Raw genomic sequence first — 13,963 nt, forward strand, 5'->3', positions numbered from 1 at the left:
CTAATAAAACATAGACATAACATAATATTTTACAAATCTTTCATTTGAATATGTATTTATATCTTAAACATATTTTATCCAAACATAGTCATGATGTAATTAATGTACATGTCAGACTGGCTTCATTGGTTTAACCTGCACTTAACCTAAAGCTCTTACAGTTCAGAGCTCAGAGTATTTAAAGTGTTTGAAAGAATACAAACGTCTCTGCGAAAACCTAATTTACTGATACATATTACATGTTTGAGTTTATTCTAATGGAACTATCAGTCCTTAGAAGGTCTTCATAGACGGTGAATAGACATCGGTACATGTGAAGCAGGAGTTTGAATGTTCACTCATTCCAGAATTAATGTTTTAGCACCTTTCTTACCTGCTCAAGTACCAGACGGTCTGATTGCTGTTAAATAGATGTCATAGATCATTGACTTGTACTGGTGGTTGAAAGCTCATTGGTGTAACAGATGATCAGTACCTGTCTGGGCTCACCTGACAAGTGACATATGGTTTAAAACACTAAAGATGAGGCCAGTGAAAGTGCTCAGCTCTTAATGGCTGACATCACTGTGGCTGTCACCAACTTTTACAGTAGTGGCTCTATTTTTGCTTCTGCTCCCTGTAAACAGAAATCATTTGTACACTGTGAGATAAAAGTTGTTTGAATGAGGGATCTCTGACAGACGAGTTATTGTGACTGAAAACTAAACCTGACAGCGCTCCTGCAGTTTTTCTGGACTTCCCCTCACTGATTTGATTTCTTGCCCATGACAGACGTCAGTGTGACGTCAAATCCCTTCAAACTCTCCAGCCTACAAGGCCTTTAAACCATCTCACTGTATGTGCCTCTCTCAGTTTATAACTGCATGAAGTCTCGATGCTGCTCCTGGGTCACATCCAGCTCTAATGGTAAAAATAAGTGACAGACTGTGTAACATATCACCACAAACATAAAGGGAGATTGTGACAGTTTGCAGCACCGTCACAACTCTTCAGATTACACCACGGGGACTGCAGCGAGCAAACAATCCTTTCATCGTGTCACATCACCTCGGGCCATCATATTTTATTGAGTACTATGTATGCATCTTAAAGTACTCTGAGGTCATGGCGTCCTCTGTACAGCTCTTCATATAACTTTTTGCTAAAGTGATTTATTTTAAAAAATGCATTTCAGATAAAGCTGTAAAATGCGTCTCAAAAAGAAAAATATGGACCTGCTGCAAAAAGTTGGCAAGAAAAAAAATCAAATAAGGTGCAAAAAAAGGGAAGTGAGCACAAGATAACCAAGTGGAGAAAAAGACACGGAACAGAAAAACCATAGAAAACCAACTCGATGCGACAGGGACGTCACAGTGTTATTGATTTACTTAAAGCTTTGATCTGAATTCATTTCATTGAGTTTGTCAGTTTCCATGCAGTTCCACATGTTAGCCTTCAGTACCTGTGGACTCGTCAGGCTACGGTGGCACATTTGTAAAGGACCATTTTGTTCTGTGTGAAAATAATCTCATGTGACTTCCAGTGTGATGCCGGTAGGACCCCCTCCCCGATCGCACAGCTGGAGATCAGCAGGGTTCCTCTGTTGAATGTCGGCCTCCACCCCCCTCTCTCTCTCTCTCTCTCTCTCTCTCGTCTATATATTTCTAGTTATTGTTACAATTAAAAAAATTAAATGGCAGATACCAATGTGCACAACTTCCTTTCAGTGATTTCTTTAGTCACAGTAATTAAAAGTCCCACGTGGTTTTTCCTATGTTGGAAAAACTCAGAGATGGTTGAAAACTTGCATTGCTAAATGTAACCGATCTACTGTGAGACGCATCAGTGATGACGTCACTTATTTCTACAGTCATACACTTTATTTATACTTGGCAGCCGACAGGTCTCGTTTATGAAACGTCCTCACTAATATTGGGATTGAAGTTTCTCCAGGAAAAACTTTTAATGATAAAGTTCTTCTAGTTGTTATTAAGGATTAGATTTTCTCGTTGCAATCTTTTTAATTTGCTTTTCAGCCTCTTATTTTTTAGATGAATAGGGCAAAAATCTGAAGATTTTCCTCAATGTTGTTGTGTTGAATACAAAGATAATCGATATAAGATGATAGTTTGTATTTTGTGTTACAAACTGCTTTAAAGTCTGTTGTGATTTTTGCCTGATATTTGTTTTGCACTGATTTGAAAAGATGCTCTTTTTTTCTCTTTGATAAATGCTTGATGAAGATCTTACAAATTGAAATGTTTCTTTTCATAAATATTTTTAGAATTAAATATTTAGTTGGAGAAAAATATTGTGCAGATGTTTCCCCCTTTTCAGCCTAATTAATAAAGACATAAAATTGCCTCAGAATATTTGTAAATATAAACAAAGAAGCTTTGAATGTTGGTTCTTGCACTCCAAAATGTGTCAACAAGCAAATCTCCTAATCCTCTCTTTTTGTGTGTTCTAGATAGCAGCTCAGGCTGTGTTGTTCATGTGCATGAACACTGCTGGGATATTCATCAGTTACCTGTCTGACCGTGCTCAGCGTCAGGCCTTCCTCGAGACGCGGCGCTGCATCGAAGCTCGGCTGCGACTCGAGACAGAGAACCAGAGACAGGTGAGCCGCAGACAAGTTTTTTTTGCCTCCTGCAACTTTTCAAGCTTCGGATGATTTGTTAGTCACTGTCTGTGCTGTGTTCTGTTTAATACATTTGCAGCAGTTAAATTTTTCTGTGTGTTTTCACAAGACACTTAAAGAATGAAAGCAAGTTTAGGATGCGTGTTCAGAGCCAGGTTTGAAGATTTGTGTGAGTGCTAGCAGCAGGGCTGTAGGGACAGCTGTTTGCACTCCTTTAGTATCACCACCAGGTCAAAATGCTTGCTTTACAATCTGGATGGACTGGAACACAGTTTGGCTCAGATATTCAGGACACCCAGGATTAAACTCAGGCTGTTTGCTCAGTTTAACGACCTCTGAACTCCTGCATGTCCTCCTGAATCGTCTCTGATGTCTTCCTCTTTCTGTCCTGCCCTGCAGCTCCATTGTCGGTATGCTTTGCCCAACATATCCACTATCCCTCATCTGCACATGTCCAAACCATCTCAGTCTCGGCTCTCTGACTTCATTTCCAAACTGCTCAAACTGTCCCTCTGCTGTACTCATTTCTAATCCCGCGTCTCCGGCCTGTGCTCGAGCTGATGCACACCATCACCACATCAGACAAATTCTGAATCTGTGGTTGAAGTATTGGAAGTGTTGAGAATCCATCATGGTGGTTTATATGCATTCTAAATGTGAGCAAATCGTACCTCAATACCGTCAACATGCTAGCACTTGCTATTGTGTGCATGGCTAGCATGCTAAATGCTCCTTGTAGACTTGTTTAAGTGCTGTTTGCTCAGTGAGAGTTCATACGCCGCTGCTGAAACTATTTCAGGTTGACCCCTGTTTGAACTCCAGTGAGAGATATTGGGCAGTGACCTCTAAATGACCTTCACAAACCACTGGTGCACCACAGCAGCAACGAAATCCTCTAATTTACAGCAGAATGATGTGTGAAGTGCACATTTTCACCCTCTGCTGCTTGATGCTGAAGCTCAGCGTGAGGCGACTTTAAAAAAAGAATCAAAACAAATTATGGATTTTAGCTAACAGGGCCGAGTGTTAGCAGCACCGCTAACGAGTCCTCTGAGAGCAGAAAAACATGGACGCTGCATTGATTCAATGCTGTCACACATACTGTGTCTCTGTGCATGCAGCCCCTGCTCCACACACACTTAACACGCAATCTAATAAGACAACACACGCGCTGTGAGTCAGACAAACAGAAGGCACGCACACATAAGCAAACACACACACACACACACACACACACACACACACACACAGTGGCAGATAGTGTTGTGTATGCGCTGGAGTGGACAGTGAAGCTCTGAGAAGCCACAGAAAGCTTTTACAGTGGTCATGTTTCCTGGAAGGCTCTGGGCTGGCTGTAATGGAGTAAGCAGGGCCCCGCCCCTGAAAAGAACAGTGTAATGACATCCAATCAGGCTCTGTTATTTCTGTTAATGTGTTCCAGGAACATAGTGGCACATTTCTGGTTACAGCATCTCTCCAGAATACTGTAGGGTCTTCATTATAGCGCTCTTTGAGGCGACTGCTGTTGTGATTTGGTGCTATATAAATAAACCTGAATCGAACTGAACTGAAGATTGGATCATACTGCTGCAAGCAGAAAACCAATATCTATATTTTTAGATAACTCACAAACTTCCTGTTGTTGATCAGTAAACAGTGAACACCGCATAAGGTTTTGAGTTTAGAAGGATTCGTTTTGAATTTTAGGTTACCTTTGGATTAGGGTTCTGTTATTGTTTCCTGTCGCTTCCCTTGTCATTTGTTACGTCAGCGTTGTAGCGTCTGTGCCTTAGCGCTTTGTAAACACTTTCTGGACTTTGTGATTTTCTGGACTTAAAGAATCATTATTCTTTAAGCATTGAGAATGCTTAATGTTCATTCTTGTTTCCTGAGTCTTGCATTAGGGTTCACAAATGTTTAAGACACGCAGATGGTGTTTGCTGACTGGTGCACTGCTAGAGTTTTAGTTTAGCAAACATTGGACAACATCAGATCCTCAAAAATGAAAGCTTAACATTTGGCTGTCTAAAAAATATTTTTCTGTTCCTGACAAGAGTAATGAAAGGATGTTTCCCTGACAGCTGCAGTGTAATAACTCTAAAGAAAAACAGTATTAATGAAGCAGTAATAAGCAGGTTATAATACAGATGAACTCAAAATTAGCCTCCATCCATCCATCCATTCGCTTCCGCTTATCCTTTTCAGGGTCGCGGGGGGCGCTGGAGCCTATCCCAGCTGTCATAGGGCGAGAGGCAGGGTACACCCTGGACAGGTCGCCAGTCTGTCGCAGGGCTAACACACAGGGACAGACAACCATTCACACTCACATTCACACCTAGTGGCAATTTGGATTATCCAATTAACCTATCCCCACAAGCTGCATGTCTTTGGATGGTGGGAGGAAGCCGGAGTACCCGGAGAGAACCCACGCAAACACGGGGAGAACATGCAAACTCCACACAGAAAGACCCCGGCCTGATGGTGGAATTGAACTCAGGACCTTCTTGCTGTGCGGCAACAGTGCTAACCACCGTGCCACCGTGCTGCCCTATAAATTAGCCTTTACATTGAAAATCCACCACAAGGTCCATGTGGATCTTTGGTACAGTCTGAATGAAGACAGACGTTGTCAGTGAGCTGCTGGAGGGCTTCAGCTTTCAGCTAAAATCAAGCTTCACTAATGACTTTCAAAGCTGATCTGACATTGAGTCCGCTGGCTCTCAGCTGTCCAAACCAGGGTCCCTGTCCAGTGGAGCAAACACTCTGCAGCCCCCTGTCCACACACAAGATTTTAGCATTTCTAACATTTTGTTATGTGTCTGAGATGACTGCGGCATTCTCAATTCATTTACTATTTCAAAACCCCCTTGCTCTTATTTGGAAAGATCAGTCACTGCTAATCAGATAGCCTTCCTTATTTTTTTCCTACTTATCCTCCAGATAATCTCACACCAGCTGCAAGATTATCTGCAGGATAAGGATTAACAGGAGAGGTGGCTGATTATATTGCTCAGTTATTTGCCACAGAGTACTTTGATGAATATATGTCAAAGTCTGTCTCCTGTAAATTTACTTTACCTTTATTAACCGGGTACAAATACTGTAAATGAGCGGCCTTTGTGGAGTTTGCATGTTGTCACTGTGCCTGTGTGGGTCTCCCCAGGTACCTCCCGCCTCCTCCCACAGTCCAAGGTTAGGTTAATTAGTGATGCTAAAATACCTAAATTCAGCATACGTATGCTGTCTTTGGAAATTCCACTTAAGTTGAAAATTTCAGCAGATTTCTTTTGTTTATGTTTAACATGGGAACTAAGATTACTGTCTTGATGGCAAAAGGAGTTAAGAGAGGGAGAAGAGCTGCTGATAGAGTTTCCAAAACATAATGTAGTTAATAGAATTTATATTGTAATATTTTATCCCAGAGTACTGCGACAGGAAGCGGTACTATTTGCTCAAATGGAGCTCCTTGTGTGATTGCAGCAGGAGTTTGGCTGACGTGTGATTGAGCAGCACAGACACATTGCAGGGTTCAAAGGTTCAGCCTGAATTCAGGACGACTCTGTAAAATCCACATTTCTTGCAGTGAGACTCCACCACCAAAGCCCGGGGCGTTTGGTTGCGACGCAGCAGCCGAAGAATTAGCAACGCTTCACTGAAATGTTTGTCTGTCTAAACCTCAATTTGTGGATGCACTGCTCTGCTTTCCAGCACAGACACCAACACAACAAAAACAACAGCACAACAGAGGCGTGCCGAGAGCAGGGGGCGGTGCGTGCTCAACAACACAAGCACCTGCTCTCCTCTTACACATTTCACACTCAGCTGATGGTCACGTCCACAGTGGTGTGTCAGAGAGATGAGCTGTCCAATCAGCTTCTGCTCTCCATCACAAGCTGCAGGATCCCAGTGACTGAAACATAAACAACAATATAGCTGAGATTTTGAGTGATCATGTAGCTGGATGCATGAATTATCAATATGTTATTATTCTTTGCTAAAGATAAGGGGTTCTGTTTTTGTTATGATCCCTTTTTATTTTTGCATCGTATCTCTTCCTGTCATGTGTGAGTGTTTACCTTTGGATACTTCAGCTGCTCTTCAGGTTTGGTTTAGTTAGCTTGTTTTTTTCTGCCACTGCAGCCATAAGCTTGCAAAAAATACTACATAACATTAACAACTGTCAGTGCTTTGCTGTTGGGTCCACTCAGGACTTTCCCCTCTGAACTGTGTCAGGGTGATTAGTTATGTAAATAAAAAGTATTGTTCGGGGTGCTGGTACAGCTCACTGTATGCTGGGAGGCTACAATGTAAAGTATGAGGTGTGTTCTGTGCACCGTTATGCACTGGTTTCACTGGTCCAGCCCACTTATGAGCTAAGACGAGTACGATACCCCAGTTTTAAAAGTTTGTTATCATGAAGACGACAGTTGTAAAGTGTCATAAAAAAGATGAAAAGAAATAAAGAATTGTTGAAGAGTAATTTTTTGATTAAGGTATTAAATCAATGCAACAGGAAGACCACCTGATTAGATGTGAACAGGTTTCCATGACAACAGATGAAACAGTGATTAGCTGGGAGCTTGGATGGATGTGGGTTTCAAAGTGGCTTGCAGATGCACAAACGTGGGGACTGCTAGGATAACATGTACATTATTTTCCATAGAGATGTACCGTTTGGATGTGTATCAGCTAAGCTAACAGCTGATGTGGACTGGCATTTTCCCTCCTCTGGACCAACTTTTTTTATCGTATGTTAAGGTTCAAAATGATTAGAGTTCATGATATTTTGATGGTTTTCTTTATTCTGATTGTGGTGATTTTTATGTTAGAATTTGCTCCGATGCTTGTTTTTACGTATTAGATGACAATCTTTGTATAACCGCTGCTTCATTATTTACATCTCTTTCTACAGCAACGATGGAACTGTTGTCATTGCTGTGATCGCAGCAGAGGACGGTGTCGCTATCTCCCTCTCTCTGTGCGTCTCATTGCTATTATCCAGCCTCAGCCAGCCTCTCTTTGCACTTGTGCTCGGGGTCTGAAGAGGCTCTCCAGGGCTCTCAGACAGCATCATGCAGCTTCACTGAGTGCACATAAGGTTGCATTTTTATTTCTTACTGGAAAACTCATCTGTGAGCCAAGCAGGGAAGAAAAACAAGTGTGCTGTCTTACAGTTGTGACTGCAGAGGAACCGTGCAAGCTGATGACAGCAAATGTTCTCAGAGAATTATAGACGATCTAGTGTAACGTCGAGGTGGGAATCACCAGACACCTCACGATACAATATTAAAACAATACTTGACTCTGTCAATATTAGTGTGATTTGTTACATTTTGCAATATGCTGAGTATTTGGACTAAAATATATTGCAATTTATCACCTTTTTTTTTTTTTACTGCAAATTACATCCTCAAAGTTAAAATGTATCAAAACCTGTTTTATCCAATAAGATAAAGTTACCTCACTTCAGTGTTTTCTTTTTGGTGCCAAATGAGATTATCAAGAATGGCAACATTGTCACTAAAACCAACAAATGTTGCCATAAAACGGAGTCGGTCTGTTATCAGTCTGTGATTGAATGTGGTCAAGCCAGCAATTATACGCAATCTGTTTCTGATAATACAGCAAATACAGTGATAAATCATTGAAAATCACATATCTGCTTCCGTCTAAATAGACAGAAATTGAAATTTAACAGAAATTGACATTTAACTATTACATTTGCACTTCACAGCCTTCCTGTTCTATAGGAATATAAACCAGAATACAACCAGCTGGCAGCCAGTTGAGTCCCCTCGTGTTGAGCTCATAGACTGAATCATTCAGACTGATGGAAACATTTGTGCTCATTTATAAATTAAACACCAATTATTTGCAAACCTTTTACAATCTTTCCAAGCGTGACTGCAGCCACTTAGAGAAAGGTCGCCTCCTATCATGCGACCTTGCAGCCCCGTTATTCGTAGTATCCTGGCGTATTTGAATGTATCTAATCAAATATAAATATATTTTCCCTCAGCCCGTGTTTCAAGTCGTAGAGTTTTTGGGAACTGTTTGCAGTTGCGGATTAATCCATATTTGGAGCTCTTTGGTGAGTAATTCCAACAGCAGAGTGCTGTATGTGGGGCTGAGTCATAGTGAAGCGCGGTGTGCATTCATGGTAATGAAAGAACATGATGTGCCCACGTGCAACCATCATGTTGTCTTCAAGATTTACAGCTCTTCAAATGGAATATCACTTTAGTCTCTATCACAAATTCATTCCAGTGAAAATCTCACCAGATGACACACCAGAGAGAATAAAAGGCAGATCGCCGCTCTAATGTCAAAATTCTGTGCAAAATTTCTTTCAACTTGTTTATCAGATTGGGAGCAAAACTAATCTCCCGCCTCGTGCAGATTTCCTCTCGTGTTTTTAAACAGTGAGTCTTTAAGATGTAGAACAGGGCCAGCTGGTTCGTTCGGAGCCTTTCCAGCTATTAGACTTGTCCCTCTGTCATCCCTTTGGCGTAAAATATTCCAAAAAACCTGCAGGGCTTTTGAGCATGTGCGTGCCGTGTACTGATGTCACTGTACGTGACGTTCTGGTTGGTTCTAATGTATTCAGTATCTGAAAGAAGCAGTTGCTTGGCTCTGGTGCGGCTCCCCGAGGCCAAAAGAATCCTGAGGGATGCTGCATCGCTCCCACTCCAAATCTGTTTCTGCTTTAGCCAAGTGGCACCGTGTCAGTACAAAAATCACAACACAAACTCGTTTACTTGTGATGTTCCTGCGAGCGCGGAGGCTTTGGAGGATCCTGCTCGAGGAGCTTAGGCTGGCAGAGCTCAAGCCATCTTTTTTAATTCATTTCTCACACACACAGCCCCTCGTGTAATTTCTTTTTAAAGGCTTTATTTCTGTTCCTTCGATAATTTACTGTTGATGTTCTCTCGTTTATTATTGAAACATTTACATACATCAAACATAGTTTTTGAATTTATCCATAAAAAAAGGCTGTTTCCACTTTTTAGCTGTAGTTCAAAGCATTTAGTTTAAAAGTGAAACAATCTAAAGTAATGATGTGAAGAGTTTACCTTCCTTCCTGTGTTTCTGGACGTAGATGCTGCTGTACTAGAAGAACTCACACTGATCAGCGTTCATCTCAGTGCAAGCTGACATCAGCTGATGGCTCAGCACTTCCTGTTTTCCATATGTTGCCGTGTAAGGTTGGGGAGATCCCAGGACAAACCTTTGCCTATAAACTGCTGCAGGAGTGTGTTGGACTGTTAGGTTTGAGCTAATAAAACTCAAAGTTGTGGTTCATGGGGTGATGGCCTCGTGCTTTTACGAGGGTTGTTTACAGCAGAGTGTGAAGTGGCTGGAATGAGAATTAGCGCCTTTAAATCCGAGGACCCGGTTCGCTCAGAAAAGACCGTCCACTCTGGATTTGAAGGCTTCAAGTAGAATTCAGATATTTGTTGTTATTCAAGCAGCTGACTGTGAAGCTGAAGCTGTTGATGTACCAGCCTGTGAACAATGCTGGCCTCACCTTTGGTCACGAGCTGTGGGTGGTGACAGAAGAAATAGGAGCGCAGATAGCAGTGTTGGTGAGCTTCTCCTGAGAGGTGACTGGGGTCAGCCGTAGACACAGGGTGAGGAGCTTGATCATTCAGGAGGCTCTGAGTAGCTCCTACTGGGAGGAGACCCCAGGCAGACCCGAGGCATGACAGCTGACAGATGAAGTGTCTCGTCTGTCTTAGGAAAGCATCAGAGTCCTCCTGAAAGACCTGGGGGAGGCATCAGGGGAGAGGAAGATCTGAACACCTCTGCTTAGTCTGCTCCCTGTGGACAAATTAACGGATGGAAGTGCCAATCACAAAAACAGTTCAATAGTCAATGTTTTTTTAACACATTGTGATTTGTCGGTATATGCAGATGTTATGTTATTGTTCTGTATTGTGTCTTTTTGTCATTTCAAAGCGATGTGATGATTCATTTTTCTCCCCAACAGGAACGACTGGTGTTATCAGTCCTGCCTCGTTTTGTAGTTTTGGAAATGATCAACGACATGACAAATGTAGAGGACGAACACCTCCAGCATCAGTTTCACAGAATCTACATCCACCGCTACGAGAATGTCAGGTGAGGGTCCAACAGCAAAACACCTGTGTGTGCCCCGATTAAAGACATTTGAGAGTTTTTGCTCTTAAGAACAAAACTGTGACATTTACGTAAAATGTGCAAAATCTGACATCACAGAAAATGTCATCCTCATTAAGTATCATAACTTTTAAGAAGTGAGCTGGATATTAAAGTGACATTTCCGTATTTTATTCAGCATTCTTTTCGCAGATGTTAAAGGCTTCACAAACCTCTCCACGACGCTGTCAGCGCAGGAGCTGGTGCGAATGTTGAATGAACTCTTTGCACGCTTCGACCGCCTCGCACATGTAAGAGCTTCTCATCCCAAATGCATATGTGCATATAATCTGATTTTAGTCTTGAGATTTGAATTAATTTATTTTCCCATTAAAAATATTCGCTCATCTGTGCATTAAAGGATTAATAAATCACATTTCTTTAGAGATACCTCTTAGCAGATCCAGGAACAGTGTGTTCTGGATCAGGTTAATAACCTTTACCTAACAGCTGATTACCTGTCTGTGGTTAACTTTTGATTTACTTTCACTTATCTTATGAACCTCCTCTGAAAATGGCCCAAACAGCAACGCCAGCTTGGCCAACATTTGTAATGTTGTGTGTTGACTCATAGCGTTGACTCAGGGTGAGTCTGGATGCCTCACCTCAGCCACGGGCCACATCTGTCAAACACTACATCACCTGATCTTATGACTTATGGCTGATTATGTGGAGACTTTTTGTACGATGGGACTCAAATTTTGTTCAAATATTTGGTAAACTGTGTTAGATAGAACTGTTTAGTGAAAGTCAGCTTTAAAGGCGACCAGTTTAAACTGATAATCTCATAGATCCTATAATGTTCAATCAATATTTAGATTGAAACACTTTTCCCAATATATAGTTTGTGAACACTTGCTTTATGGTTAAGTGAAAGCAAACTCTGAGGATGTCACTGTGGATGAGGGAGGTGTTTTTCCACAGCGTCGCCAGGTGTCGCTCGTGGGGATCATGTGATCGTTGGGGTTCTCTCTTTGTTATTGTAGTATATTAACCTTGCTAAATGCTAAAGAGTTCTATAAATGCAGCTGCAATAAGCTGCATTGTTGTGGCAAACTTGCATCTTGCTAGCTAGCTGGTAAGGAATTGCAAGGATAGCTTCTCAGCTCCTTTACTGCCACCTTCTGGCAATAGAGTGTACCATTCAAGATGCTGGTTAAAAATACATGCACATACACCATAAATGGTAACATAAACTCTTTAATTTTTGCTTCTGTGTGGCAGGCTATCACTAAAAAAACTATTTTCCCAGTTGTATAAAAATAATTACTGAAAATGAAGCATAAGAATAGACTTTGCAGCTCTTCTTTTTCCACATTGTTTGATTGTGCGTGTATGATTTTGGAGCCCAGAGCTCATCTCTTCTGCGACAGCCTCTCATGGCTGTCGGGACTCATGAAAACTGAATAAAGACGCTCCAGTAGAATAAATATTTATTCAAAACAACACAGTGAATATCTGATTCAACATCCACTGTGTACGACTCAGCTGATATTAGATTGCAGAACATTTCAGACTGTCACGCTTGGGCGGTCGCAATTTCACAGTCAGAGAAGGAATTCAGAGATAACCTGATATGTTTTCTGTGTTTTCCTTTTTTTTCTCATTTCTACTGATCTTTAATTCTTATTTCAGGTATAGTCATTGCTTAGGTTTTCTGCCTTTATGGTTATGGTGTTTGTCTGTTTCAGGAGCATCACTGTCTACGAATAAAGATCCTTGGAGACTGTTACTACTGTGTGTCTGGTCTGCCGGAGCCTAGGCCGGACCACGCCCACTGCTGCGTGGAAATGGGCCTCAGCATGATCAAAACCATCAGGTGCTGTCTTCTTCTACTGTCCTTTCTTTTTAACAAAGCTCCTTGTTGTAGGGAAAGGCTTTTACTGCAGCTGTCATCAGTTGTTTATGCCTTTAGTTTTACCTTAAATAGGTGAACAGTAGTTCAGTTGATTTCAGATCAGACCACTTGTTTTCCATCAAAGACTCCTGTGTTGCTTTTACAGTATGTTTTTGGTCAGTCCACTGACTCACTGGAAGCTGGAAGCCATGCATGTCCATGCAATAGATTGATCTTCCTGTCTTACTTTGATTTCTCTAAGTAACAGTGCCAGAGCTTTTTAATTTATTTTTTTAAAATTCATTCTGGTTTCTAATTTCGAGAGTGATCACTGGTTTGCAGATTATGCACTAATATGTTGGATATCAGATTGTTCCCTGTACTGTAAAGTCTTTCTTGGATGGCAGGCTTGGATAAATATATGTCTTCCTCATGTCTTTTGTTGAGGTCAAGACTCAACACAAATCTAAAACTAAAAGTTTGTCTGGTTCACCAAACACTGCCAACGTCTTCTTAGATGGATAGTTTGTTCTATCCATCCATGGCTAACAGTTTTTCTGTTACCTAGACGGTTAGATTTTATTTCGAACATGCAAATATAACTGAAATAACAAGAAAAAAATAAGAAAAAAACTTAAAAACACGTTTTCATGAATATCTCTGTCTACACAATGTCTATGCTCAAAAAGGAGTAGGATGAAGTTTACACTTTTCCTGTTCCTACCCCCTAATTTCAAATTTCATTACTTACAAATTAATATTTAGAATTCGACATATTGTCACCCTCACATTACTCAGTCATTAACAATGTACAGTAGGTGTGTTTACCTCTAAACACTGCTATAGACGAGAAGATGGGATTTTCAAATGAAGGTGTTTACAGCTGAATGCAGGGACAGAAGTGGAGACAGACTGCACTGTTTGTTAGGCACAAAAACACACAAGCGAGTATATCTCCTCTGACCTGCTCCTGTTAGCACTAATCAGCTGTTAGTGCTGATTTGAAACCTCAGCAGGACGTGTTCACAGAATTACCTGAGTCTCTCACAGTCTCGGTCGTTGTGTCCTTGGGTAAGACACTTCACCCGTTGCCTACTGGTGGTGGTCAGAGGGCCCGGTGGCGCCAGTGTCCGGCAGCCTCGCCTCTGTCAGTGCGCCCCAGGGTGGCTGTGGCTACAATGTAGCTGCCATCACCAGTGTGTGAATGTGTGCGTGAATGGGTGGATGACTGGATATGTAAAGCGCTTTGGGGTCCTTAGGGACTAGTAAAGCGCTATATAAATACAGGCCATTTACCATTTACCATATAATAAGGTTTATGCCTGCCT

General features: G+C 41.5%; 1 protein-coding gene across 2 annotated transcripts in view; it reads left to right on the plus strand.

Annotated features, from left to right (window-relative positions):
* The window catches only part of adcy8 (adenylate cyclase 8 (brain)), a 127,976-nt gene that overhangs the window by 48,253 nt on the left and 65,760 nt on the right, over positions 1 to 13,963 (plus strand). For both annotated transcript variants that reach the window (XM_086273318.1, XM_086273319.1), the window contains exons 2-5: positions 2,450 to 2,599; positions 10,611 to 10,741; positions 10,938 to 11,049; positions 12,490 to 12,617. In XM_086273318.1, the coding sequence (XP_086129444.1) occupies positions 2,450 to 2,599; positions 10,611 to 10,741; positions 10,938 to 11,049; positions 12,490 to 12,617 (521 nt within the window). The remainder of the gene's footprint in view (positions 1 to 2,449; positions 2,600 to 10,610; positions 10,742 to 10,937; positions 11,050 to 12,489; positions 12,618 to 13,963) is intronic.

The sequence above is a fragment of the Aulonocara sp. 'chitande type north' Nkhata Bay genome, linkage group LG18 (assembly GCF_057382095.1).
Source record: "Aulonocara sp. 'chitande type north' Nkhata Bay isolate Kocher_YH1m ecotype deep benthic linkage group LG18, A_spYH_male_GT1.1, whole genome shotgun sequence".
Classification (NCBI taxonomy): domain Eukaryota; kingdom Metazoa; phylum Chordata; class Actinopteri; order Cichliformes; family Cichlidae; genus Aulonocara; species Aulonocara sp. 'chitande type north' Nkhata Bay.